General features: G+C 50.3%; 2 protein-coding genes across 6 annotated transcripts; one reads left to right on the top strand and one right to left on the bottom strand.

Annotated features, from left to right (window-relative positions):
* Positions 1–978: 978 nt before the first annotated feature.
* Positions 979–7,239, bottom strand: TMEM74B (transmembrane protein 74B). 4 transcript variants are annotated; one of them, XM_077872547.1, is made up of 2 exons: positions 6,811–7,239; positions 979–1,996 (listed from the first exon to the last, which is right to left on the bottom strand). In XM_077872547.1, the coding sequence occupies exons 1-2, from the start codon at positions 6,950–6,952 to the stop codon at positions 1,257–1,259; spliced, it is 882 nt and encodes a 293-aa protein (XP_077728673.1). In that variant the 5' UTR covers positions 6,953–7,239; the 3' UTR covers positions 979–1,256. The 4 variants fall into 4 exon arrangements, with proteins under 4 accessions (XP_077728673.1, XP_077728672.1, XP_077728674.1 ...); XM_077872546.1 differs by lacking the exon at positions 6,811–7,239 and adding an exon at positions 5,787–6,069; XM_077872548.1 differs by lacking the exon at positions 6,811–7,239 and adding an exon at positions 5,583–5,669.
* C26H20orf202 (chromosome 26 C20orf202 homolog) lies at positions 6,128–25,956 on the top strand. Of its 2 annotated transcripts, none has more exons than XM_077872554.1 (4): positions 6,128–7,026; positions 19,765–19,806; positions 20,234–20,385; positions 24,192–25,956. In XM_077872554.1, the coding sequence occupies exons 3-4, from the start codon at positions 20,323–20,325 to the stop codon at positions 24,423–24,425; spliced, it is 297 nt and encodes a 98-aa protein (XP_077728680.1). In that variant the 5' UTR covers positions 6,128–7,026; positions 19,765–19,806; positions 20,234–20,322; the 3' UTR covers positions 24,426–25,956. The 2 variants fall into 2 exon arrangements, with proteins under 2 accessions (XP_077728680.1, XP_077728679.1); XM_077872553.1 differs by having other exon boundaries at positions 6,129–7,026; positions 19,765–19,841.
* Positions 25,957–27,763: the final 1,807 nt, after the last annotated feature.

The following is a 27,763-nucleotide window of genomic DNA, read 5'->3' as shown; positions in this document are numbered from 1 at the left end:
CCAAGCACCTGTATCTCCCTGCCCCCTAGGGCCCTCTTCCTTTCCTTGTCAGTGGTTTAGAGAATCTGGACAGAGCCTGCAAGCATGCCACAGAAAAAACTGAATGGTGGTCACTGCGGCTGGAGCTTCTAGGCCACCAGAATGTGCCTGATTTCTTCCCAAATACATAGGGGCTTGCTTTACTGCTGAGGGGGAGAAGGGAGGTTACAAATTCAGCATGAAAATAATTTTGTCTCTGCTACCAGAATAAGGTCAGGCCCAGACATAATATTGAAAAGGGGGAGGTAATGGAAGCCCATATCATCTCCATGGAAACACAACAAAGCCCTCACCCTTTCTTGGATGAAAGACCTCTCATGTCCATGGGGTTGTTGAAAACTGGGCACTTGACTCTGCAAAATGTGCACTAAGATCTGGTCACTGCAGGGAATTTGATCCCAAGACCAAAATCAGGCAGTAGCAAACTCTGGACTTGAACTAGCAAACTCTGGACTTGAACTCAGCCTAACCAGGGGGCCTTAGCAGGGCTCTTCAGCAGGACTGTGCGAGCTGCTGGATGTCCAACAGGGGGTAGTCATCAAAGTGGGGCTAGAAAATGGCAAAAGAATGGTGAACAGCCACCCTCCTTTCCTGCAGGAGTGGCCAGATGCAGAGATCTAGTGGGCTCCTCTTCCTAGGGCAAAACTGGAGGGGCCCCGGGGATCATCCAGCCCACACCTCTCACTTCCCAGGCAGAGGGACTGCGGGCTGGAGAGGGGACGGTCACCTCAGCACTGATTTCTCCTCTCATCGGGAGGCCACCTTCCAGCAGACAGTCAGTGCTGAGAGGGCATCCCCTCCAAGGTCACCCAGCACCCACACCTGGCTGATGAGGGCAGCAGAGATCCTGGAATTCCCCAAGGCCTGGGGAACAGGATGGGCAGCCTTTCAAACGGCTCTCAATCCTCCAAAATGCCAAGAAACCTTGAAACTTCATCCTCCAAGGGCAGCATTTCCAAACTTTTGTATTTTTAGCAGCAGAAGCCATCCTCCAAACAGACCTTATGCAAAACCTCAAGCTGCAAACAGATCAGGGGGCCACTCTGGCACGTGCAGCCCGGTCCTGACCCCAGGACTCCCCCCACCCCCACCAGCACCCAAGGCTCCTTCCGCAGGGCCCTCCATGGAGCTCAGTCTGCAATGCCAGACTCGGGGCGGCGGCCGGGGGGGAGCTTGTCACCCTGCAGCTGAAGCAGCCAGACAGGGTGAACTCTTCCTTAAGACCCCTGAAAGGTGTGGCTGCTCTCCGAGACCTGGACGACTTCGTTCTCCACCAGAGCCTGGCCGCCCTCCCCATTGAGCTGTCTCATGCGCAGGTTAATGGAGCCGTAGGTCTTCCCGGAGCCCCTGCCGGGGACGAAGGTGGGCCGGCGGTACAGCTCACCCTTGCACAGGGAGACCATCAGCAGGACTGACAAAAGCATGCCGCCCACTGTGAGCAGCCCCAGGCCCGCGATGATGCACCTGTCCAGGTGGGAGCCCAGGCGGGCATAGTACGTCTCCAGGCGTTCCATCTCCCGCGCTGTCACGGTGTCAGGGTTGACACGGGCCTCCCGGGGGATGGCGTATGCTGTCACCACCAGGAGGATCCCGCTCACCAGGAAAACCAGAGCAGAGACGAAGCCATAATCCACCGGGCGGCTCACGGGCTCTAGGCCGGGCCCCTCTTCTGATCGCAGGGATAGATCGTCCCGCTGGGATCGGGGCTGTGAGGGGATGCCCCCTGGGGGGCTAGGGGACCGGCCCAGTCTGGTGTTCCCAGGGTTCTGGAAATGGGTCTCATGCTCCTCTGAGGAAAAGCAGACGTTCTCCACACCTTCCCGGGGCGGAGCCACTGGGCCCAGAGGAGCAGGTCTCCTTGGGATCTGGGGGCCATTACGCAGTGTCTTCAGTTCCAGACCAGGGGGAGATGCCATTAGGAAGGAGGGCCCCCGCTCATCCCTTGGCCCCTTGGCAGCTGGAAGAGAGGAGAGAAAGTCAGTCAAATTTAACACACCTCTACCAAGAGCCTGCTGGCGCCAGACATCACACTGAGGCCAGGAGCAATGTGAGGGTGTCCTGGGCACCGTTCCCATAGGGGAGCCAGCCAGGCAGAAGAGAAGATGGGGAATCAGACAATGGAAGAGCAGTGCCATCCCATCCAGGTCAGGATGCTGCTTCACCACTGGCTGGCGCGTGGCTTTGGGCAATTTACTTATCCTCTCTGGGCCTCGGCTCCCTGTCTATGAAGGGACAATAATACTACACCTCCCTACTTAATGGGACTGGTGTCAGAACTGAAATCATCCACATCAAGGACTCAGAACTGTAAGTGCTCAGTTATCATTCAGACAGTGGACACCAGGTGCAGATCCCAGCTCCGCCACTCGAACTGGGGGAGGTGATGTGACCTCTCTGGACTCAGTGTTCTCATCTGTTGAATGGGAATAGGCAAAACACCTCCCTCCAAAGGTTGATGTGAGGATTTCATAAAATAATGTAAGGCCTCAGCCAGTTCAATTAATGGACATTGTTGTGATGAAATGAGGGTGACTTCACGCAGGGTGGGGCGCGGGACAGAGATGATGAAGATGGTGTGAAGACGAAGAGAAGAAAGGGAAGTTTCTAGGAGTTGCTAGCATTTGAGCCGGACCTCAGAGGATGAGTGGGCAATCCCCCCGCAGTGAGCGGAGGTGAGGACATTCTAGAGAGGAGTGCCTCAGACGTCAGCTGGGACCAGTTCCCCAAGGACGCTAGAGGCTAGGCCAAGGAACCAGGAAGGCTAGGTGTGGGCACAGGGAGTGCTGACATCTGCCTAGGTTTCAGGGAGCTCTCTCAGACTCCTGCGTGGAGCCCATTGGAGAGCCATGAGGTCAAAGCTGAATGCCTTTTATGGAAGTAGAAGATAGGGGGGCACCTGGAGGGGCAGAAGGGGAGCTGAGGATGGGGGACGGAAGGGGGCACTGCTGCTCAAAGAGGAGATACACCACCCAAGCATCCGAACATACACCCACACACACAGACAACACATATGCATTCCTGTCAAAGAATGCCAACTTCAGCCAATGGACCATATTTGGCTCAGAGAAGTTTTACTTTTTTGTTGTTTCTGGTCTGTTCATTTGTTTTTGAAGTAGTTGCCAATATATAAAAAGCAAAAGATTTTACATTTTAAACTTTGGATTCCTGGCTTCTCTTGCAAAATGGAAGAATCTGGCCAACGTAGGTCCTCATTCCCTCACGACCACACTCAGCTGGACTGGATGATGTGTCCTCCCGTAGGCAGATGCAGTGCTGCCCCCGCTCCCAGCTCCCGGTTCAGGCCCCTTCCCCACCTGACCCCACTGAAGAACTCCTTTGTTCCCTGTACACACCGACATCCTGGGGGCACATATATACCCAGCGCTCCAGGCACACAGACCCAAGTCCCCATGCTGCACAGAGACCCCCAGGTACAGAGTGGCTCACACGCCCTGGTGTGCCGACACATATACACGTGATTCTAGATGTTTCTCTGTATTGCCATGCCTGAGTTTATCCTCCCGTGCCCTGTGGTTCTGTGTGTGTGTGTGTGTGTGTGTGAGAGAGAGAGAGACAGAGACAGAGACAGAGACAGAGACAGACAGAATGAGAAAGAGAGAAAGAATATGAGCAAATGAAGTGCAATTGAATGGAACAAATGAATGAATGAAACTCAGAGCCCCAGTGCAGGAAGGCACGTTTTTCAATCTTTCTGATCTTCCTTCCAATGTGGACTTTGCAGCAGATACTTCCTCTTAGCACACACAGGGCCTTTCATCTGAGTACAAAGCCTGTTTCCACTTACAACCCATTCCTACCACCACGTCCCTCTTTCCCAAGTTCCAATTTAATAAACGTTTACTGAGCACCCGCCTGCCCTGTGGCAGACTCTCCTGTAACCTTCACCAGCCCCATGAGCAGGAATTACTATCTCTGCTTTACAGACTGTAGCCAAGATCCCCTGGCATGCATGTGGGGGCCAGAAGTTGAACAGTTTCCCTAAGAATTGTTACCACCTACAGACCTGCGGCCCCACCTTCCCCTGAACAGGTGGCGTCATTCCACCCTCCCTCCCTGGCTCTTCCAGCCCCCACTCGTAGACTCTACTTTGTCCCACTGTTTAAGGCCACAGTGAGCAGCTTGAGGGCAGGGATGTGTCTGAGTCCCGTCTGGATCCCAGCCCCCTGGCTTGGAACACTGCCAGCGCTCAGGAATGGCTTGGCAACCAGCCCAGGCAGACAATCCCTCCCCCAACCCAGGGTAGCGGAACCCAGGGTAGCGGGGTACCTACTCAGAGCCAGGCTCTGCCCAGACTGTTCCCACTTTCCAGTAAATGGAGAGGCGAGATGTGGTGTGCTGGCTGGCTTTTTTACTCTTGGTACCAAACACATTTTCCTGAGTGCCACCACAAACAGGGAGGGGCAGTCGCCATTCCTGCCCAGTGGGTGTCTGGATGTGCCCCTTTCTACCCAGATCTTCAGCCTCCTCCACAGAATTCAGCTCCTGGAGTGGCGGAAGAACTCTCCTCCCAGACCAGCATGTTCATGCCTCCATATCCCAAGGAAACTCAGGGCACCCAAATTCTGGGAGCAGGGACCCAAAACTTTTTCTGAGGATGCCAGAGTTAGGAAAGGGGCAGAGAAAAAAAGAGGCCCCCTGTCACCTAGAGTTGTGATGTCTCCCACCCAGATTCAGAGATTCCCAGCAGTTATACAAGGGCATGCCCAGTTACCCCCACACAAGCGGAAACAGACATACTGACAAAGATGCTGGTGGCCACTGCTCACCACCCCCCTCCCAAGGGTACCGGTAACACTCCGATTTCATCTGCAGTCCAACAGGACCTGAAGGACGCACCCTAGTTCCACATTCACACCCCAGGGACCTTTTCCACAGGCAGCACCCACAGACCTGGGAAGCCACGCAGTATTGACCCGCAGATCCGCAGACCACATTGGGGCTCACACCCAGGGAAAGGGCAGGGCTGGTCAGCACACGCAGTCAACTGCCCCCGGGACGGCACCCACCGAGACCCGCCCAGGGCCCAGCACCCCACCCCTCCCCACCCCACCCCACCCCCGTGCTCACTAACACGCGGGGAGACAGACGCGCAGCGGCCGCGGGTGAAGCTTCACAAAACCCAATCGATACACACACGCACGAGTTGTACACAAAGCCTCGGGGCGCGCACATACGCACACGCAGGTCCACGCTGCTAGACCCAAAGTTCCGCGCAGAGAGCCGGCAGCCCCGCCGTCCGCCGCACCGCGCGCCCTTCGGCCCGCAGCCCACGCCCCCCGCTCCTGCCCTCGGCCCGGACCCCGCCCGGCAGCGCCAGGCCGGAGCGGGCCGGGCGGCGCCGGGAGCAGGGCGGGCAGGCGGCCCAGCGAGGCCCGGCCCCGCACCGACCGGCGTGCGCCCGGGTCCCCTCGCCGCGTGTCCTTCGGCCGGGCCGCGAGGTCAGGCGAGCTCCCCGCGCCGGCCCCCCGCGCCCGGGGCCCTCGGCCTCCCGCCAGCCCCCGCCGCCCCGTCCGCGTGCGTACCTGCGCCGGGCCTCCCTCCCCGGCTCCGCGCGCGGGAGGCTCCCCGCCCGGCCCTCCCGGGGCGCCCGCCCGCCGCCGGTGTCTCCGCTGCGGCGCAGCCCGGGCGCGCGCGGGCCCGGCCGCCGCCGCCTCGCCCTCCCCGGCCCCCGCCCCCTCCCCGGCCCGGCCCGGCCCGGCCCGGAGCCGCTGCCGAGGCGCACGTACCTGCTCGCGCCGCGCGGGGCTCTACGGCGGCGGCCGCTGGGGGCTCCGGGGAGGGAGGGGCGGGGGCGGGGGCGGGGGCCCGGGAGCTCCCGGTGCGACCGATCGAGCTCCGCCCGCGGCCGGCGAGGGCGCCCGGAGAGTTCGCGCGGGGAGGCACCGGGAGGCGGCTGGCGGGCCGGGTGGCGGGCCGGCGGGGGATCGGGCTCCGCGCCCTCCCCGGCCCCGGAGGGCTTATCTGTTCGCCGGCGCCCCGGCTCGGGGAATTGAAGCTCTGAGCCCGCGGGGCTGGGTGCAGGGGCGGGGCGCGGGGGTGGGTGCCGAGGGAGACCCCTCCCCCGCCGGCGGCCTCCCCGCAGCCCCTCGCGGGGGCGCTACTGCCGCGCGCAGCCGGGTCACCCCCCCCCCCCGCCCAGCTCGCACAGCCCCCGGGTGGGACCCGGGTCCTCTCCCAGGTCCTTGGGTCGGGACGGTCTTCCCAGGCGCGTGCGGCTCCGTGGCTCAAGGGCGCCACCTGAAGGCTGCAAGGAAGCTCCTGACGAACCCTCCCCCTTCCCTGCTCTTTGTGGGACGGCGGGGCGCAGGGTCCAAGGTCGAGTCCTCCTGGGAGCTGCGGGTGGCCACACACACCGCCGCCCGCACCTCCTCCCGGGGGAAGCCTGCCTCGGGCCCCTTCGCTGGGCTGGCCCTCGGCGCACAGTGTTGCTCTGAGCTCTGAAAAGTCATTTTCTCTGCGTGCCAGCGTCCTCCGGGGACTGGCCGCTCCCAGAGGACAGGGCCCCTCTCTGATCCCCTAGAGCCCCGCGCAGTGTGCGTGGATGGATGTGCGTGGCTGGGCTCTCGCTGTTTCCTTTACAGGCCCGGGTGAAGGTGGAATCAAGTGAAGTGCCCAAAGCCAGAAGGTGAGGGGGACATTCCGTCTCTGGCCCGGGACAAGCCCCCAGAGAAGTTCAGTGTGAAGATGATGGAGTTTCCAGGAAGGCGTAGAGGCCAGATCCCTTGCATGTCCTCAGCTGAGTCCTCTCACCTCTGTGAGCCTCAGTGTTCACCTCTGTCAGCGGGATCATGAAAACGAAGGCTCTGGGAGGCTTTCCGAAGATCAGTCGGGCGTTGGCCGCTGAAGGGCAGGCGGATGAGGATGTCCCGTCCCGGCTCCTCTGCCACCTCATGGGAGAGCCTGACGTGTCCTGCCCCAGAGGTCTGTGCAGTCCGTGCCAACCAGGATTGCTTGCCTGGAAACTGGGTGCGTTTGCCTTTGAGGCTGGTGTGGTGGAGACCTGGGCGGGACCTTGGGGATGGGGACGCTTCGGTCCCTCCTTCCTGCCTTCAGAGTCCTTGTTCAGGACTTGGAGTGGAAGCTGGCCGTGGCGCCAGACTCCCGTGTGCCTGCCAGCACCGCCCCCGCCGCACCTGCGTGGTCTTGTGCAAAGGGCGCCAGAGCTTCTGGAGCCCAGCTTCTCATCTGTGAAATGGACATAGTAAGGGCTCGGGCGATTGGCTGAGACCTCCCTGTAAGGCACTCACTGTTCCCTCCCACAGTCATGCATAGTCCTGCCTCAGAGCCTTTGCCTGCTGTTCCTTCTTCCTGGGACACTCTTCCGCCTGATAGCCCCAGACCTCACCCCCCTCTTCCTTCCAGTCTTTGGTCAGATGTCACCTTCTCAGAGATACCTTCTCAAACCATCATTTTTTTTGTTGTTTTTAAGATTTTATTTATTTATTCATGAGAGACACAGACAGAGGCAGAGACACAGGCAGGGGGAGAAGGAGGCTCCCTGCAGGGATCCCTATGTGGGACTCGATCCCAGGACCCCCAGATCTCGACCTAAGCCGAAGGCAGACCCTCAACCACTGAACAACCCAACCGCTGAGCCATCCAGGTGCCCCCAGACCATCCTTTTAAAACTAGCAGGGCCCGGCACCCTTTAATCCTTAAAGAGTGACTCTGACTTCTCCATAGCATTTATCAACTCCTGACATTAGCTTATTTCTTTGTTTTTGTCACCCCCCCCCACCCCACCCCACTAAAAAGTAACTACCAAGAGGCAGAAGCTTGGCCTGTTTCCCTTCCTCCTGGATCCCCAGAGACTAGAAAAGGGGCCTACTCATAGTAGGCCCTTAATAAATATTTATTAAATGAGGAATGGAGAAAAGGAGCACATATTTACTGAGCGCCTGTTATATACTGATTAACTAGGTAAACTTCAGCCCTACCCTCAAGATGCTCATATTCTAATGGAAGGAAAGCATGAGAAAATGTAACACTGCTACGGTAGTAAGTGCCACAAAGCAGAAGGACATAGTGCTGTGCCGAGCCTGTGACAGGGTGCTGACCAAGTCCAGGAGATGGAGATGGCTCTCCTGCAGAAACAAGGATTGGGCTAAGGTCCAAAGGATGAATTGCAGCAGTCTGATAAAGAGGGTAGAGAAAAGAGACCTGCCCAGCAGGGGGACTGGCATGCATAAAGGCCCTGGGAGAGGAGAAGGATGGTGTGAGGCTTGGCAGAGCCAGGGCGGTTGCCATGGAGGAACATGGGAGCAGAGGAGGCTGGACTGTCAGGAAGCCAGGTGGCTGTAGGGCCCATAGGCCAGGGAGTTGGTTCTGACCCACAGAGCAGTGGCAGCCACTGATCTATCTGTGTGAGTAAAGAGTTAACAAAACCTCTTCCTCTTTTGCCTGAGAATTTGACCTTTGGTTAACTATCTAGCTCTGTTTCCTTGGAAACAGATAAACATATGTCCACTAGGTTACTAGGCAACATAGCTATGATAAAAATGACCCCTGAGGAAGAGGCTAGAATGATCCACATGGTAATTGATTAGAAGTGGAAATGTCAGGGGCGCCTGGGTGGCTCAGTTGGTTAAGCAGTTAAGTGTCTGACTTCTGCTCTTGCCAACATCTCAGAGTCCTGGGATCAGCACTATGCGGGGCTCACTGCTCAGCAAGGAGTCTGCTTGTCCCTCTCCCTCCCCTTCTGTTCCTTCCTCTGCTTGTGCTCTCTCTGTCTCTCTCAAATAAATTAATAAAATCTGTTTTTTAAAAAAGGGGAGAAATCAGTATGAACTCATGTTTAACTTAATTTAGATGCAGAAGATTACATACAGAAATATTTATAGATATGTGTATGCACACAGGTTAGTGTACACATGTACATTTCCTCTAGCAGCTCAGAGAGCCTGGACAATGATGCTGCACAGTATCGAGCACACACGGTGCCCAAACTTGGTTTCTAATACCATTCACCAGCACAAGGAACCAGGGAGAAATGGCTGATTCTGGGACGGGAGCAGGACATACATGCTGCTGGAGAGCATGGAGTGTCAGGAAGTAAAGAAGTCCTTCAATACACAAACACACACACACATACACACAATGATGAGGATGTGTCAAAGGACATAAGGAGCCCCTAAAAGAGCTTTCAAAAGCTGGACAATTTCGATCAAATAAAATAAAGTATTATTGAATTGTAACCTAAAGTATAACAAATGAGAAAAAAAGAGGGGGGAGAAAAGATAAATCTCCCACAAAAAAATTCCAAATAAATAGATACTCCGTCCCCAAGAAGCGGAATATAACTCCCCAGTTCTGAAGTGTGGGATGAGTATGGTCACTTTCAGGGCGTACAGTATGAAGAGGGGATAACTTTACAGAGGAGAAATGTGACAGATATAACTACCTCTGCCACATGATCAAGGTCAACATCAACAGATTATGTTGACAGCCTGTACCCTTGATATGATATCATGAGAATGGCACTTTACCTCTGCAGTCTTCCTCCCCAAATCCACAATCCCAGTCTCATTATGAGATAAACATCAGACAAATACCAATTGACAGACATTATACAAAATGCCTGATCAATTCTCCCAAAATGGTCAAGGTCATCAAAAACAAGGAATGTCTGAGAAACTGTCACAGCCAAGAGGAACCTAAAAGGATGTGACATCTAAATGTAGTGCGGTATCCCCAGTGGGATCCTGAACAAAAAAAAGGACATTAGGTAAATACTAAGGAACTCTGGATAAATATGGACTTTGGCTAACAACAATGTATCCATATTGGTTCATTGGTTGTAACAAATGTCTTGCACTAATGTAAGGTGTTAATAAGAGAGGAAGCTGGGTGCCAGGTATATAGGAACTCTTGTACTACCTTCCCAATTTTTCTCTAAATTTAAAATTGTTCTTAAAATAATTTAAAAAAAAAAAACAAGGATTGAGAAATTGGTAACCTACGTCTGGAAGGAATAATAAATACCTGGTAGAAAAATCATACTTTGGGCTTCCTGAGCATGGTGACTCCTGTAACTGGGCAGGTCCAAAAATATTGGCTCCCTTGGGGCATGAAGCCTTTAAGCTGGGATGGCTCCTGCACCCACTGATGGGATCCCATCTCCTTGCACCGATGCTTTTACTCTGCTGGCCAGCAGGAAGGAACCCCACTGAGAGAAGGGCCTGGTGCTAGCATTCATTGAATGCCATGCTAAGGTTCCTGTCCTATAACCTTCAGAGTAGGTCAATGCCAAGTGTGGCTTATGGTCATCTGTTGAGTGTGCATGTGTATTGAACCTGGGAAGACCCCACACGCACACTGCAGTGGGTGATAAGCAAGAGAGTGATGTGGTCAGATTTGCATTCTGCAAACATTCTCTCTTTGGCTGCTCCCAGGTGCAAGGGGACAAGAGAAAAAAGAGACCATTTGGGAGGCTATTGTGGTCATGTTGGCACGCCACAAGTCTTCAATCAATTTCCTGTTTGTGCATCTATCTGGTGATGTCTGAGTCTGTGAGAGGGAGACAGCATGCATGCTCTTCTAGAATATTAGAGCATCACTTAATTCGGAATTTTTCAAAGAGTAAGGATGCATAACATGATTTTAGGTGTTATAGAGAGAAATGTGCTTTGGTTATATATTGCTGCCTAACACACCACCCCAAAATTTAACAGCTTGAAAGAAAAATCACCATTTATTTGCTCAGTTTTGCTGTTTGGGCTGGGCTTGGTAGGGACAGCTCAATTCTGCTCTACATGGTGTCTGCTGGAGTGGTCCATACTGCTGGGAGTTGCCTGGAAAAGCTCAGACATGGCCATGTATCCAGGACTTGGTTCTCATTGTCAGTCATCAGCTGGGCTTTTCTGTTTTCTTCTACATTCTCTAGGTAATTAGCTTGGGTTTCCTCACACAATGGTGCTATCAAGGTGGTCAGTTTTTGTATGGCACTTGACTTTCCCCAGAATACATAAGAAGAAGCTGTTGGAGCTTCCTAAAGCTGGGAGTTGAGGGGCGCCTGGGTGGCTCTGTTGGTTAAGCATCCAACTCTTGATTTTCACTCAGGTCATGATCTCAGGGTTGTGAGATCAAGCCCCATGTTGGGGGCTCATTGAAGCCCTGTTTGTTGCAAGATCTGCTTAGGATTCTTTATCTCTTAAAAAAAATGCTGGGGGTTGAAACAGACGTGGTATCAGTTCTGCTGCATTCTGTTGCTTTCGTGGAGGTCACAGTCTAGTCCAGATTCAAGGAGGAGGGGTCTACATAAAGATATGAATACCAAGAGGTGTGGATTACTGGGGATGGTAACAGTCTCCCACCCTCTAGAGCATATCTGTATCTATACTCATACACACACACCTCTATGTATATATGTATTCATTTTAATGGCTGGGTATTTATTTTAATATATTTTAGAAAAATATGTAACTAGCCTATGAAACCAGAGATATCATGGATAACATTGCTTAGAGTGAAAGAGAAAAAACAAATACAAGTGTCTATAAAATTGGGGCAATGTACTCTACTGGTTTTCTCTAAAATTTACTCTCCTTTTCTCCCACTGGGATAGAACCCTTGATCAGTACCTGGCACAGTACCCTTGGAATAAGGATTCCATTTCCCCGCCCCTCTTGAAGTTAGGTGTGATCAAGTGGACAGTAAGCCATTAGACTGTCAGAGGAGGTGGGATGTGGGCAAAATGTATTGAGTGTTCTTAAAGGAAGGGGATATACTCTCCTCTTCTTTTGTTATTCTTGCTGCCAGGATGCAGACTTGATGGCTGGAGCTTGTGCAGCCATCTTGGACCATGAGTGAAAGCATGTTAGGATGGAGAAGCAACAAAATGGAAGGAATCTGGATCCCAAATGACCATGAAACAACCAGCTTGGGATAGTTTTATTTATGAGAGAAATAAACTCCTCTGTTACATAAGCTACTATTAATTGGGATTTTCTCTCACTCAGAGGAACTATTCCTATCTAATATGGTCAGCTTAAAGACAAATCAAAGTAGAGGTGGTGGGCAAAAATTGAGAAAGAGGAACGTGAATGGTTGGAGTTTGAAAAATATAGATCAAAACTGCCCCTCTGTGTTCGGAGTGAGGAAAATCTGGAAACAGTGTGTCCAGGAGGGTGATATGAAAACATAACCCAGGTAAGATTGAGGTTTTGCTATGTGAAGGAGGAGGCAGTAAGGAAAAGTGTTCCTGGAAGAGCTAACAACACTTAAACAGAGATGAAGTAATACTAATGAATTACTTGTGTGTTTATTCAACAAACACTTATATAACCCTCCCCATATGCCAGACACTGTTCTAAGAGCTTTACAAATATTAACCCACTTAATCACCATAACCAGCTTGTCACATAGGTGGCTATTATTCCCATTTTTAAAAAATATTTTGTTTATTTATTCATGAGAGACATAGACAGAGAGGCAGAGAGAGAGTCAGAGGGAGAGGCAGGCTCCCTGCAGGGAACCTGATGTGGGACTCAATCCCGGGACCCCAGGATCACACCCTGAGCCAAAGGCAGATGCTCAACAACTGGGATGCCACCCAGGCATCTTGCTATTATCCCAATTTTAAGATGAAGAAACTGAGGCACAGAGAAGTTAATTATTTGCCCACAGTCAGTATACCACAGACCTCTGATTCAAATCCAAACCTCCGGAGCACCTAGGTCGCTCAATCAGTTAAATGTTTGACTCTTGGTTTTCTGCTCAGGACATGACATTCCCTCATGACATCAGGGTCATGATCTTATGGTCATGAGATCAAGGTTCGTGTCAGGCTTGAGACTCAGCACAGAACCAGCTTGAGATTCTCTTCTCCCTCTCCCTCTACCCCTCTTGCCCATTCCTCTGCTCTGGAGCAAGCTTTCCCTCTCTCTCTCGCTCCCTCCCTCCCTCCCTCCCTCTTTCTCTAAAATAAATAAATAAATAAAATCTTCAAAAGAAAAACCCTCAACTCAGTGCTCATAACCACTATGCTGGGTCCCATCATAATTTTCCAAGCACATGTAAAATTTCTGAGTTGTTAACATTATTCCCATTTTTACATTTGGAAAAACTGAATGCCAAAGAGAAAAGAGATTGTCCTATGGCCACATAGAGGCTTAGTAGAAGCGTAACCAGAACCAAGGACCTCTGACTTCCTGATTGATTCCGGGACCTCAGATAAACCTAAAGTTCCAGGGCTGATTGGCCATATGCCTACTGTCCCCTACCCCATTCACTCTCATCTGTCTCTGGGCATCTTGCTGAGTTCTGGTGTTTGGGTTTGTTCACTTGCTTTATATTTACCCTCCGGCACCAACCTGGCTCATCTGGTTTTCCTGGAGCTCTGATGCTTTTATGGAGTGGCTCTGATATCACGATAACAGGACATGCTTTGGGGATTTGAGGAAATGAATTGGTGGCCTTGCATTCTTCAGGCCCTGGAAGGAGCATCCACACTACCCTACATGCACACGCATCTTCAGCCAGCTCAGCCTACATTTCTTTCCTCTCCACTGGGTCTGTCTGAAGTTCCCAGCCTTGGAGAATGAAAAACTTGCATGCTGTGATTTCTCCCTAACCTGGAGAGAGAAAGAAGGGGAATCAAGACTCCTGTCCCCAGGCTCTGCAAAAGCGAGCATCTCCACCTAGCAGCTCTATGAGGACAGGGGCCTTGTCTCCTCTCATCCACGTGCCCTTCTTCCCGGGTCAGCACAGGGTCAATGTACTGGAGGCAGTGGGCTACCTGGATTTAAAACACCCCTTTGGGAGATGGTGAGTCTAGGAAGAAAGGAGGTGGAGAAGCCTTGATGGAGCACCTGTGTGCCACCAGTCCGTGCTGCACTTCATGTGGGTTATCTCCCCATGACAACTTAGTAACTTGTAGCTCATTTACCAGAGGAGGGAACTGGAGCTCAGATCAATCAGGCAACGTGCCTCAGAGTCACACACCAAAGCCAGCTGAGGTCCAAGACATTCTCCCTACTGTCCCATCCTGTTTCACTAGAGTCTGCACCACCTCATCAGAGGCAGAAGCTACACTTCCCTGACATAGGATGTAGGACTGTGTACTGGATACCTGGACATTGGACAGTTGTGTGTAAGATAGGGTACCTATGTACCATGGAGCCAGCATACCATGTACAGGACACTCACATGCAGCACAGCGTGTGCAGAAAGAGGTGAAAGGGACTCATGTGTACAGGGCACATGAGGATAGGATGTATTATAGGTTCAGTTCCCCCAGAAGTAGACCTAAGACAAGAATTTGAGGACAAGTGGCTTATTTGGGAGGCAGTCCCAGGAAGCACTGTAGAGGAGTGGGAAAATGAGACGGAGAAGGGAAGGCCCCCAACACACTGCAGGGGCATCGATGAGCATGTGACCGCTGTGGGCAACTGGAGGTTGGTCCTGCTAGATTTCTGAGAGTCAAGGGAAGGCAGAGATTTACCCACTGACCGCTGTTTGTCATTGGTGAGGGCTGCTTCCATACTCCAGTCTGTCTTCCACACAGGTCAAGCATATTTCCTAAGCAGAGAGTCAGTTGCGTTTTGCAGTAGGAGGCCTGGACACATATGGAGAAGGTGGGGGTTGAGGGGATATGGATGGGGCTCTCGCAGCATTTGTTGCAAGATCCAGGAGTATGAGGCATGCGCTCAGGACCTGCAAGTGCAGAGATGCAGGGCGTGAGCAGCAGACAAGTGACTGGATCACTGACCTTGCTTGTCTGGGCTGAAGTGGGGGCCTGCTGGAAGGGGATAAGCAGCCACAGAAGGAAAAGTGGTGTTGGGCCCCCCAAGCCAGCTGGACCCCATCCTTGTGCTCCCTCTAGTTGGTACGTTACCATGTGCTTGCATGATGAGACAGGAGACTGGGAGGGCTCAAGGCTGTCACAATGTGGAGGCTTCTCTCTGCTAAACTTCCACCTCATTTGCATTTTGAGAAGTAGGGATGAGGGCAAAGGTGCCCAGGGTACAAGAAGAGATATCACCAAAAGGTGAATAGAACTAAATGTCGTCTCTAAGCCCATTTGCCCCATCTAAGAGATGGGAATAACTCTGCCCATGTGCCTTAGGGCAGATCTCTTCTTGCCTTTTGGCTTTCCTCTCTGCCCAGGGAGCATCATGGATGTCCTCTCTCTGCTATGAACTTCACAGAGCTGTTATGAGGAACAGATCTGGTCACAAACAAGAAAACATGTGGAAGAAAATAAAATACACTGGGGCAGGGAGGATTGTGGAAAGGGCCTGAGAGGAGGAAATCAAGAAGCCTGGCCTCTGCTGCTAGCTCTGCTGCTATATTTTTAGGACATTGGCTTGACTCCTATAACAGAGATCCAAAATAATAGTGTTTTCAATAAAACAGAACTTCTTTCTCCCTCATGTTAAGGGAGTTAAGGGTTGGCAGTTAAGGCTGGCATGGTGGCTTCACCAAACACGAGAGACCCAGGTTCCTTCTATCTTGTTGCTCTGCCATCTTCCCCCTCGTGGTCCAAGATGCTGCTCCACCTCCAGCCCTTTGGTCTATGTTCCAATCAGCAGAAGGAGGACAAAGAGAGGGGGAAGGAAACCTCCTCCTTCCTTTTAAGGGCACAACCCAGAAATTGCACACATTTCTGTTCATATCCTATTGGCCAGGGTTTAATCATACAGTCACACCTACCTGCAAGGGAGTCTGGGAATGTAGTCTTTTGCCATCTGTTGCCATGAGGGACAACCTGCAATTTTTACCACAGTTGCTAACTTGTGTGGGCAATTCACATCTCCAGTGGACCTATAGTTTTAGTTTTTTTTAATTTGCAAATTCATTCACTCACTCATTCATTCATTCATTCATTCGTGAGATATATATACATATATACGCCATGCTTATAGTATAAAGAATGATTTTTTTAAAGATTTTATTTATTTATTCATGAGGGACACAGAGAGAGAGAGAGAGAGAAGCAGAGACACAGGCAGAGGGAGCAGCAGGCTCCATGCAGGGAGCCCGATGTGGGACTCAATCCCAGAATCCCAGGATCCCAGGATCACACCCTGAGCCAAAGGCAGATGCTCAACCACTGAGCCACCCAGGCATCCCTAAAGAATGATTTTTGAACCACTTGATTGCTAATGGATCCTCTCTCTAGCTAGACCATAGGTCCCAGAGGTCTGGTGTGAGATCTTTCTTGCTCACTACTAGATATCTGCAACATCCAGTGCAGGGTCTGGCACACAGAAACCATATTATCAGCTGCCCATGGATGATGAATGGATGACTGTTCTGGCTTTTGTATTTGGTGAGGATATTTTTCCTCACTCAAGGGTTTAAGTTTTTCCCTTTTCAGGCCTCCTTGCTCCACCACCCCTTATCCCTGTGTGCCAAGCCTTGCTGAGCCTGTGAAATAAAATGTGCTGTGAGCCAGAATCTTGAGAGTGGGATTAAAAATAAATGAAAGTGCATCAAAACAAGTTAACCACAAGAAATGGCTTTCCAGGGTAATTAGGCATCAGTGCTACAGGCCAAGGACAGAGCATCATCCTCTAATTTCCAAGTGCTCCTATCAACACCACTTCTGTGTTGGGCAGAGAACCCACTGGGCCCGCCCAAAAGGACAGCATGTGGCCTGGCTTGAGCCCTTCCATGACCCTCCACACTGGGAGACATCAAGCAAGACCATCCCATGAGGTCAGGGAGGACAGGTTCTAGTTCCAGTCTTGTTGCTCACCTGCTGGGTGGATCCTAGGAAAATCCACACTCCTTTGAGCCTTAGTCTCCTCATCTGTAAAAGTGGTTAATAATAGGCTCTATCTGCTACCAACTATCAAGCATGGAAAACAATGGTACCTACCTCACAGGCAGAAGTTCACAGCACCCTAAGCATCTCCATAATTTTTTCAGTGTTCCAGGCTCAAAGAAATACCAGAGGGTTGTTTATTAAGCATTTAGGTTCAAATAGCTTAATAATAGTTTGCCCAGCATCTGGCAGATGTCACCGTAGCTCCCTCAAAGTTGTAAAATATTTTGCAGGGTCTCTGTGGGTTTTCTGCAGTCCCTCAGGGGACCGGGGCACTTGGTTTGGGAACTGCAACCATAAGGTTTTAAGGATGAAATGGGGTTATGTATGTCAGGAGCTTAGCACAATGCCTGGTCTAGAGTAGAAGATCTCAATAAATGTTGGTGGTCCTAAATTATCCTTCCACTCTCATTCTGAAATCATCATCTTTCTAGTTCTTTCTGTGTCTCATATCACTGCCACAGCAATTCTTTCTGCCTCTGATTCCCTCCCTGCCTGCCGCCTTCTCTGTGGGCCCCTCCATACCCAGGTCCCCACTCCAGAACTAACTTCCTTTCTGGTCTAGAATTGGCGCTCCCACTTCTCCACTCCTCCCTGACTCCACACGAATGACAGGATCTCTTTGTAGGTGGAATGTGCTTCCCTGCCTCATAACTTTGGGCTGGGCCATGTGATTCCTTTTGTCCGGTGGTACATGGCAAAGCAACAGTGTGGAACTCTCGAGTCTAGGCCTTAAGGGGCATTATGTGGTTCCACTTGCTTTCTTATCCTTTGCCGCTGTCAAGAGAAAAACAAGCTTCCATAGCTCAGTGATGCAGGGAGGACCAGAGGCCCACGGAGCAGGCTCAGACCTGCAGACCTACAGACTATCCCAGTCTACCTACAAACTCAGGAGTAAAAAGAAGTGATTACTGTTTGAAGGTATGGAGTTTGGGAGAGCTTTGTTGCACAGTGTTCTATGACATTCCAACCTCTCCATCTGTGGCAAATTCACCTTCTCTGAGAGAAGATCTGATTAGGTCATTTAGTCACCTCCCAGGACACAGCTCCTTTCACACACTTTCATACCCACAAACCATTCTGTCCTGTCCCATCCATAGATGGCTTCCTCGGGCCAGGGCACTCACCTCTGACCCAGACCATTGCCCTGTAATTACAGGGTCATGTGACACACCATCTGTCGACTTGCCTGGAAGAAATCCATTTCTGGACCCTGTGGTTAGAAGGCATGTGAATGTGGCAGATGAGAGTTCTCAGACCCTCTCTGGTTCTAAAGAGTGACCCCAGAACCAGGAGAAGTTGCACATAAAATTTTCTCTGCCTATGGCAGTAAGTCTCAGGCTGCGTCATTTCTTTTTTTTTTTTTTTAATATTTATTTATTTATTTATTCATGATAGACATAGAGAGAGAGGCAGAGATGCAGGAGGAGGGAGAAGCAGGCTACATGCTGGGAGCCTGACGCGGGACTCGATCCTGGACTCCAGGATTGCGCCCTGGGCCAAAGGCAAGCACTAAACTGCTGAGCCACCCAGGGATCCCTGGCTGTGTCATTTCTTACAACTCAGTTTGGCAACTATTGTGAGTCTCATTATACCTAAGTCAGAAAGGATGAGGCCCAAGTTCACATAGAAAGTTTGGTAGAGCCAGAGTTGGATCCCAGGTGTCCTGGCTTCCTGCAGGACCACTTTTCCCACCTGGTCCATCACAGCCTTGCCAGGAGCCCCAGGTCCCACTTCCAAACCAGGGGAGCCCCTACCCCTCCCTGATCATTCATGCTGCACATCCCCACTCCATTGAGTGCCCCTGGAGAGAATTCTGTGCAGCACTTTCCTCCCACTGAATACCAGTTTACCACCCTAGCTCCTGTACCTACCACCAGAAGTAGTCGGGGACTACTCTAAAGGTACACTCTTTTTTTTATGTATTTTAGAAACATTTGCTTTCATTTTTACTTCTATAAATTCTATTTAGTTCTTTTTTGAATCACCTTTTTAAGTTGTCTTTTCTCTTATATTTTTTTATCCCTTCTTGTATGAATTTAATTCTTTCCAAAAATACCTTGTTGTTATCTTCATCTGAAGTTGTTGGGAAAAGAGGCACCTAACCCTGCTGTTGATAGTGTCTGCTGACTCTTGCTTATGGTGGGCAGTTTCCTTGTAATTCTGAATTCTGAATTCATCTGTAGGGGAGCTTTGTCTCTGATCAACTTGTGCAGCCTAGGTTGAGGGCAAGTCCCTCCAAAACGGGTTGAGTTGGTTTTGCTGGTCCCCTCAGCTCTTTATCTGGGATCACCATGTTAATTCTTAGTTTGGGGTTCCTAGTTCATGTGGGTAGAATAAATTATTTTAAATCTTATGTGATAATAGATCCTATTTATTTCCGTCATAATATTAATAATGATTAATGGTGATTAATTACTTATTGTTTGTTTCCATCCACTCCAATGTCCTCCAGGAAAGCTGGACCCATGTCTCTCTGATTTGGGGCCACATCCCCAGTGCCTAGAGCAGAACCTGGCACATAATAGATACTCAATAAGTGTTTGTTGAAAGAGACAACTAAAAAAAAAAAGAAAAAGAAAAAGAAAGAGACAACTAAAGAATACCCACTTCATAGTGTGTTGTGAAGGATAAACGATGTGTCTGTCGGCCTGTGTTTGCCCAATTAAAAATGAGGTTTTATTGTCTCACATAACAGGCAGATGCTGTCGGTGATTCAGTGGCACAGTGGTCTCTAACGTCTCTGCAAGTTTTTTGGCCTTTGTCTCTGGGTTGCAAGATAATTATTGTAGCTCCAGGTATCACGTCCATATTCCAGGCTGAAGGAAGGAGAAGTTGGAGTTTAGGGGGAGCTTCACTGACATTTTTCCTTTTATCAGGAAGGTGACTTTCCTAGAAGTCTAACAGCAAATTTTTGCCTTAATCTCCTTTTCTAGAAATGGGTCGCGAGGACACTCAGAAGCTAAGGGACCTGGAAGGTGAACATTTCCCTTTAACTAGATTCTACAGAGAGGTGAGGAAGGAGGAAGGGGATTAAGGACACAGATGCAGTATGTGCCCCAAATGGAGTCATATGTAGTAAAGCCCTTGGAACAAACTAAGCCTTCAGAAAGGGATGCTTATCCTCCTAATTATTAATTTATAACTAATACTATACTAATAGTATATTGATAATTATTATCATTGAAAGCTTTATAGTCACTGTGATCCTATTGGCATCAGACTTTAGACTCCAGAACCACTGGGCCCTGAAGTGCCCATACCCCAGTGGTTTCCCTCCCTCCCTCCTTATTCTGTTCAGAATACTGAAGCCCTTAAAAAAAAAAAAAAAAAAAAAAAAAAAAAAAAAAAACCTACATTTTTCCAATGTAAGCCACTTCCTGCTCTCATTAACTCTATCCTCAGTGACTTAGCCAGACCCTGCTCCCTGCCTGAAGCAGGTCCCTCGGGCCCATCACCAGGTCAGTGACAACATCTTCTCCAAGGACACTGAGATGAAAACAGAAGCACCAACCACGAGTCTTGGACAGACCCTGGAGTGGCTGAGAAAGGAGCTGGTAAGGCTTTGCATTTCTTTTTACCTGATGGCCTCACTCCATGTCTTCTCAGGTTCCCTGGGCCCCCTCTTAGGAGCCCTTTGGCTGGGACAGAGGCTGCAGCTCCGGTGTAGGCCCAGCAGTCTCCCCCATGATACCAGCCATGCAGCACACCATCACTGTCTCAGGTGCCGGGATAAGTAGGTCATGGCCTATATAGGAGGAGGCTCTGGGTGCTGGCCCGACTGGCCTTAGAATTACACCAAAATCCTGGGAGTATGCCCAGCTCTGCTGCTGCATAGCCTCTGCCAGTAGCTTTCCCTCCATGAGCCTCAGTTTCCTTATCATAAAATGGGGGTGACAACAGTACCAACATGGCGTGGGTTATTGCAATAGTTTGGGAAGGAGACAGGTATAATTGACTTAGTGTCTGCTTGGCCATCAAAACCATGGCCCAGGTAGACATGGATCACACCCACTGTCCTAGTCCAGACTGTCTAGAAAGCAGAAGCCCACACAAGGATTGGGGTACTAACGATTTATTTGGAGATGCAGCCCCGAGCAGAGCGATGAGAGTGAAGGAAACAGCGTGGCAGCAAAGGGTGATGGTATGTGAGGTGATGCACTGTGTCACCAAGCAGGCCATCACTTTGCAAGGAGCCTCCAGAGGCCCAGCACACTCTCAGCAGCTGGTTTTCCTGGCTTTGGGCTTCTCTGCAGGGGTGGCAAGGGATCTGCACCCTGGGGGAGAGGGGAGAAGACGAACTTTGCCTGCCCAGCTCACTCCTGTCTCCTCCCTATAGGCATTTACTCACCTAAATTTATGGGTTATGTTGCTTACTTCCCACATGGAAGTAAGCCTTGAGTAAGGCTTGAGTAAGCCTTGATGGCTCCTCAAGAAGCCAGGCCTTCTGCCTCTGTTTGTGCAGTTTTCTCCAAGTCCAAAAACAGAGGTATGCCCCAAAGCACATGGGGACACCAGCCAAGAGATAGAAAGAAGTTTGGATCCCAATAGGCCAGCTTCTCAGTCAGGGGAGAGACACATGGGACTGTCCAAAAATGATTTTCTGGGTTGCCAGGAAACAGATCAGCTGGGGACCCAAACCTGTTCTCATCCTAATGGAAGAGGCTGACCCAGTGGGGCATCTCATGGGACCAGGAGACTCCAGCTGCAGGAGGGGCAGCTTCTCACAGTCTCCAGGGATCCAGAGGCTGAGCAGGGGCCTTCCCCATGCTCCCGTAAACCCCAGGCTCCCACACTGAGTCTGCTTGGTTCCTGAACCCAAAGGGCCAATATCCACCTGATAAGGTACCCCTCTCTCACCACATAAAGAAGGAAAACAAGGCAGGGCTGGAGGAAGCCCACCTGGGTACAGCCTCCCAGGTCCAAGCAGCTCCCTCCACATGATGCCAAGAGATGGGAGCCTTGAGTCTCCACTTCCTGTTGCCAGACTTGTCAATTTCCCAGGCAAGCCTGTTTTCTCCTCGATCACATGGAATTGACATGACTCCATAAAGGCATCTTAGTGCTTATGCAGCAGGAAGCTGCATTTGACCATCAGGGAAGGATCAGTACTTCATGCAGTGAAGGAACACATTGGTAGCACTGACTACCATGGATGAAAGTCCGGTGCTCTCCCTCCTTTCATGGCCCTCACGTGATGGGTGATCATGGAAGCCCCAAAGGTCTGGTGGGATCTAACAGAGGAGAGAGACCTACAGCCATCTTGTGATGAGCCAGACCAGTCTGATGACTAAGGGGCATTCATTCAGAGGGAGGAAAGAGCTTTCAGTGCAGAACTTGAGCAAACTGAGTCCAGAGCACGCTGGACTGGATTAACCTGTCCCCCCTCTTGCCCTGTGAGAGGGGACATCTCCCTCCTGTTGAGGCCAGCTTGCTCAGGGGTTCCGGTCCTCAACTCCAAGGGCATGGAGTCTATCACCTTCCTTACCACTGCTTCCATGCTGGGTGCTGCCCTACGTTCTCACGAGCATGTGCCCAGAACTGGTGCTAAAGGTTGAACGATAAAAATGTATGGGAGGAAGACCCTAAAATTGAGAAAACACAGACATAATGGTGTCCCAAGAATTTGGGAAGAGGTGTCCCTGTTCCCACTCACACCACAGCCTGGGAAGCCCCAGGGTTCTCAGGAGGTGGCTCTCCTTCCTTCTATCCACTCTCTTGGAAGTGCAGGAAATGGGTCTTATCTTCACACTTGTAAAGTAGTTTGTCCTGAAAATAAAATACTATTCTAGTGAAGAGGGAGGCCGGGGTGGCTCAGCGGTTGAGAGCCTGCCTTTGGCCCAAGGCGTGATCCCGGGGTCCTGGGATGGAGTCCCACAGCGGGCTCCCTGCATGGATGGAGTCTGCTTCTCCCTCTGCCTGTGTCTCTGCCTGTGTGTGTGTCCGTGTGTGCGTGCGTGTGTCTCATGACTACCTATTCTAGTGAAGAGATAATGTTAATAATTATCTCTTGGAGAGACTGACAGACAGACAGAAGGGACACTGTTCCCAGTGGTGCCTCTGGGGGAGCAGACTGAGTAGCGGCATGGGGTGGAACAGGTGGGAGGGAATTTAACCACATGCCCTTTCTGTAGCTTCTCAATTTTGTATCACGGATAAGAATCACCTAGTCGAAAAAAAAAAAAAAAAAAAAGAATTACCTAGTCAGAAAGGTAAGGTTTTAACATCTTCTTATGAGAGTTATAGTTATACCAACCAGTGCTGGCAAAAGGAGAAATTTTTAGTGTTTACTGAATGCATTTAAAAAGAACATTAGTAAACTCTTTACGAAAGAAAACTGCTGGGTTCTCCTATCTGCTTCTGCAAGTAATCAGATATCGTATCATGTGTCATATAGCTTCTGGAAAACTCCACTGTAGGCTCATAAGAGGATGAAAGGGCAGATAATATCTTAGTGTTGTAATGAAAGTCATTTTGACCTCCCCGAACACCTGAAGGAGTTTTTGGGATCCAAGGGTTCCCTGGACCGTATGTTGAGAATCACTGTTCCCAAGGACTCCTGCCTGTCTGCAAGGTATACTCCACTTTGTTTTATTATGAAGTCACGTGCACCTTAATACCTATAAAGTGATTTGTTTGTTGCAGTGAGAATTAAAGCATACAGTGGAGGTATAAATAAGAATAACATTTGAGGGGGATCCCTGGGCGACTCAGTGGTTTAGTGCTGCCTTCTGCCCAGGGCATGATCCTGGAGTCTCGGGATGGAGTTCCGCATCCGGCTCCCTGCATGGGGCCTGCTTCTCCCTCTGCCTGTGTCTCTGCCTCTGTGTGTGCGTGTGTGTGTGTCTCATGAATAAATAAATAAAATCTTTAAAAAAAAAAGAATAACATTTGATAATGATGATGAAGATGATCATATAACTTGGTGGTCCAGCATTTTAAAGACTTTATTTATTTATTTATTTATTTATTTATTTATTTATTTATTTATGAGATAGAGAGTTTGAGGTGTGGGGGTAGGAGAGGGAGAGACAGAATCTCAAGCAGACTCCCTGCTGAGTGCAGAGCAGCATGCAGGGCTCAACCCTGAGATCATGACCCGAGCCCAAATCAAGAGTCCAAGGCCCAAACCACTGACCACCCTGGCGCCCTGTGCATCTCAGATTTTAGAGCATGGGCTAACTCATTCAGTCCTCCTAAGAGCCTTGAAAGGTACAATTTGCTTTCCACTTTGCAGATGAAGAAACTGAGGGTTGGGTGGACTCGGCTTCTGCAAGGCTGCAGGTTTGTCTCCAATGAGACAGTGATGAGAACAACCTTCCTGGAGAACGCCCAGTCCCCTCACACTGATTCTGTCTCCTAGGCTGAGATGCAAGTGCAAGACCAGAGACTCCTGCTCACACTGAGGCATCTTCACAGCGTCCTGGAGGAGCTGCGTACTGAGAGCGCCCACTGGGAGGATGCCAGGTCCAGCGGAGGGACGTCCCCTATCAGAGCTCGGGCAGGCTCTGAAACCAGGGGCCGCCCTCCCGTCTCTTCCAAAGGGCTCGCCCAGCTCATACGAGGGGAAGACAGCAGACGAAGCTCCCTCCCTTAGCTGGCCAGGCCTGACCCCCCGGGGCTTGAACCTCCCACCACTTGTCCAAACTTTGATTGTGATATTGCTGGGACAGAGCCCTGGGAGTCAGGGAGCTGGGGCTCTGGGTTCTTGTCTGCATTCATCTGCCGTGTGTCCCTAAACCCATCACTCAACTTCTCTGCGTCACTGGTTCCTTTTCTGCTGCCCCGCCGGGGTTTTGGTGGGACACAAATAAGTTATCAGATGTGGACATGCTTTGAAAACACAAACATGTTACATGGCCTCTGGCAAAGCTCCGAGACATCAATCCTGCCCTCGCGCATTCCCCCCCAGGTGATTGTTAAACAAGAGCTCAATGTGTGTAGTAGATGTTTCCTGTTGCCATGGTGAACAACAGACCCCCCCACCCCCACCCCCACCCCATTCACAGTGACTCCACAATTGTTTACTGTCTTCCCAGTAGGTCTGCACTTCCCTCTCTGAAAGCCACAGGCTCCCACCACTCTGGCCAGAGGGATGGGCATGAGACCAGGCCTGGCCAATAAAAACTCACGGTCACCCTCATAACATGATTGGCCCAAAGGGAGGGCATATGACTCAACAGAGCCAATCACAGTCCTTCTCTGGGATCACTCTCTGGATGGTGTTGCCACTGCATTTGCCAGGCAGGGCCTGCCAATGGCCACATTCCCCCAACAGGTGAAGCGGGCATGAGTGCATTAAGGAAAGAAAGAGAGGAAGAGGGAGGGCCACGGAGAGCTGGGCAGAGAGGAAGGGCGCTGGCTGCTTTTAGTCCCTGGTTTCAGGCCCTAGTTCTGTGAGTTACTCCTGCGTTCTTTCCAGTGACGGAAACCAGTAAATGCCACCACCACCACCATCCTCCAGCACACACACCAGTTTGGTTTTGGTTAAGCTGACTTGAGTAGAGTTTCCCTCAGGTGCAAACAAAACGATCCTGAAGAACCCAATCCAGATGTTCAAAGAAGCAAAAAGCAATGCTGAAGAAAAGGGCATTTTGCTCACTCGGGGTTGGCAACAACAGCCTTTCAACCGCAGACTGGGGACTGTGATGTAGCAGAACACTCCGTCATATGGGGTGCTGGGGTCATGACTTCGACAACTTGTATCTGCCCATAGGAGAGACTTTAGCTAGGAGAAAATTTTAAAGGCTTCGTGTTAAGATGATCCAGTTATTGGTAGGACTTTTTATTATTGAAAATCCACTCGCATGCTGTTAGGATACTGTTTTTATGGTTTTGAAAAAGTAAACCCCTGTATACAGAAGCAAAGTGTGTGTGTGGATGTTATCTGTACAATGTTTCTAGTCAGACTAACCTGGGATTTTAATACAGTCTTTGATAAAATAAAAAAATACTTGTCTACCAACAGCTGAATGGGTAAACAAACATTTTGTGGCATGTTCATAAAATGGAGTATTAGTCCACCTTAAAAAGGAAGGAAATTCTGACACAAGCTACAACACAGGTGAACCGTGAAGACATGATGCTAAGTGACATGAGCTAGTCACAGAAGGACACTGTATGATTCCACTTATTTTTTTTTTGATTCCACTTATTTTTTTTTAATTTTTATTTATTTATGATAGTCACAGAGAGAGAGAGAGAGGCAGAGACACAGGCAGAGGAAGAAGCAGGCTCCATGCACCGGGAGCCCGACGTGGGATTCGATCCCGGGTCTCCAGGATCGCGCCCTGGGCCAAAGGCAGGCGCCAAACCGCTGCGCCACCCAGGGATCCCTGATTCCACTTATATATGAGGTCAAATCTATAGGGGACAGAGTGGAATGGTGACTGCCAGGAACTTAGGGAGGGGACAGTGGGGAGTTAGTGTCTAAAGGGTACAGAGTTTCAGTTTTGCAAGATAAAAAAGTTCTATGGATAAATGGTGGTGGTGGTATGACTGTGTGAATATACTTGATACCACTGAACTGCATGCTTAAAGGTGGTTAAAATGGGAGTGCCTGGGTGGCTCAGTCAGTTAAGTGTTTGCCTTCAGCTCAGGTCATGATCCCAACATCCTGGGATTGAGCCCCGAGACACAACAGGCTGCCTGTTTAGTAGGGAGTCTCCCTCTCCCCCCTGCCCCTACCTCCCACTCATTCACTCTCTCTCTCAAATGAATAAAATATTTTAAAAAATGGTTAAAATGGGGATCCCTGGGTGGCGCAGCGGTTTGGTGCCTGCCTTTGGCCCAGGGCGCGATCCTGGAGACCCGGGATCGAATCCCACGTCGGGCTCCCAGTGTATGGAGCCTGCTTCTCTCTCTGCCTATGTCTCTGCCTCTCTCTCTCTCTCTGTGTGACTATCATAAATAAATAAAAAAATTTAAAAAAAATGGTTAAAATGGTAATATTTGTGTGATATTTTACCACAAGTAAAAATAAATACTTAAAAAAGAATACCTGGGACACCTGGGTGGCTCAGAGGTTGGGTGGCTCAGTGGTTGAGTGTCTGATTTTGGCTCAGGTTGTGATCCCAGGGTCCTGGGATCAAGTCCTGCATTGGGCTCCCCACAGGGAACCTGCTTCTCTCTCTGCCTATGTCTCTGCCTCTCTCTGTGTGTCTCTCATGAACAAATTTTAAAAATCGAAATAAATAAACAAACAAACAAACCTGTTCTGTGATGCTGGGGCTGGTAACACATTTTTGCGTTACCAGCTGCTCCGGGTTAGACTTTGTGAGGCTTTGCCAACAAGCAGGGTGAGGCTGGAGGCACACTGCAGGGCTAGAGCAGAGAGAAAGAACTTGCTTCTTTATCTCTGTTTTCTGTGGCTGCCCATGGGCCCCAGTTCCTGGGAGTTCCAGCCAGCAGGGCTTCATCTCACAGCAGTACTTCCCTTCTCAAGGTGCTAGGTCCCAGCCTCGAGAGGCCTTTCCCCCAAAGCCAGAGGCACCAGCTTCAGGTGTGTAGCCAGAGTCTCCTCCCCTAAAGCCCAGTTCCTGCCCCATCTGGACCTTCTTGGGTGGCTGAGACATGAGCCCCAGCTGAGCAGAGCTCCCTTCTCAAGTATCTGAGGTTTACTCCCCAGAGCTCCTCCTCTGTTTCTAAAGTTTAATAATTTCAGTCGCTTCTCTTTTTATCCTCAGCCCTGGGGCTGGTAAATGCTTACTGCAAGTGCTACCTTCATTCTATCTTAGTAATAACTAAGATAACCCTAATAACCCTTCAGTCACCAAGTTAACAACTTTATACCTTGTTAGCAATTCTTTTTTTTTTTTTTAGAAAGAGAGACAGAGCAAGTACACATATGAGAGGGAGCTGGGGGAGCAGAGAATCAAGAATCTCAAGCAGACTCCTGCTGAGCATGGAGCCTCTCACAAGGCTCAATCTCATGAC

This window comes from Canis aureus, chromosome 26 (genome assembly GCF_053574225.1).
Source record: "Canis aureus isolate CA01 chromosome 26, VMU_Caureus_v.1.0, whole genome shotgun sequence".
Classification (NCBI taxonomy): domain Eukaryota; kingdom Metazoa; phylum Chordata; class Mammalia; order Carnivora; family Canidae; genus Canis; species Canis aureus.
The sequence above is the reverse complement of the archived record's forward strand: the minus strand, read 5'-3'. Positions and strand labels throughout refer to the sequence as shown.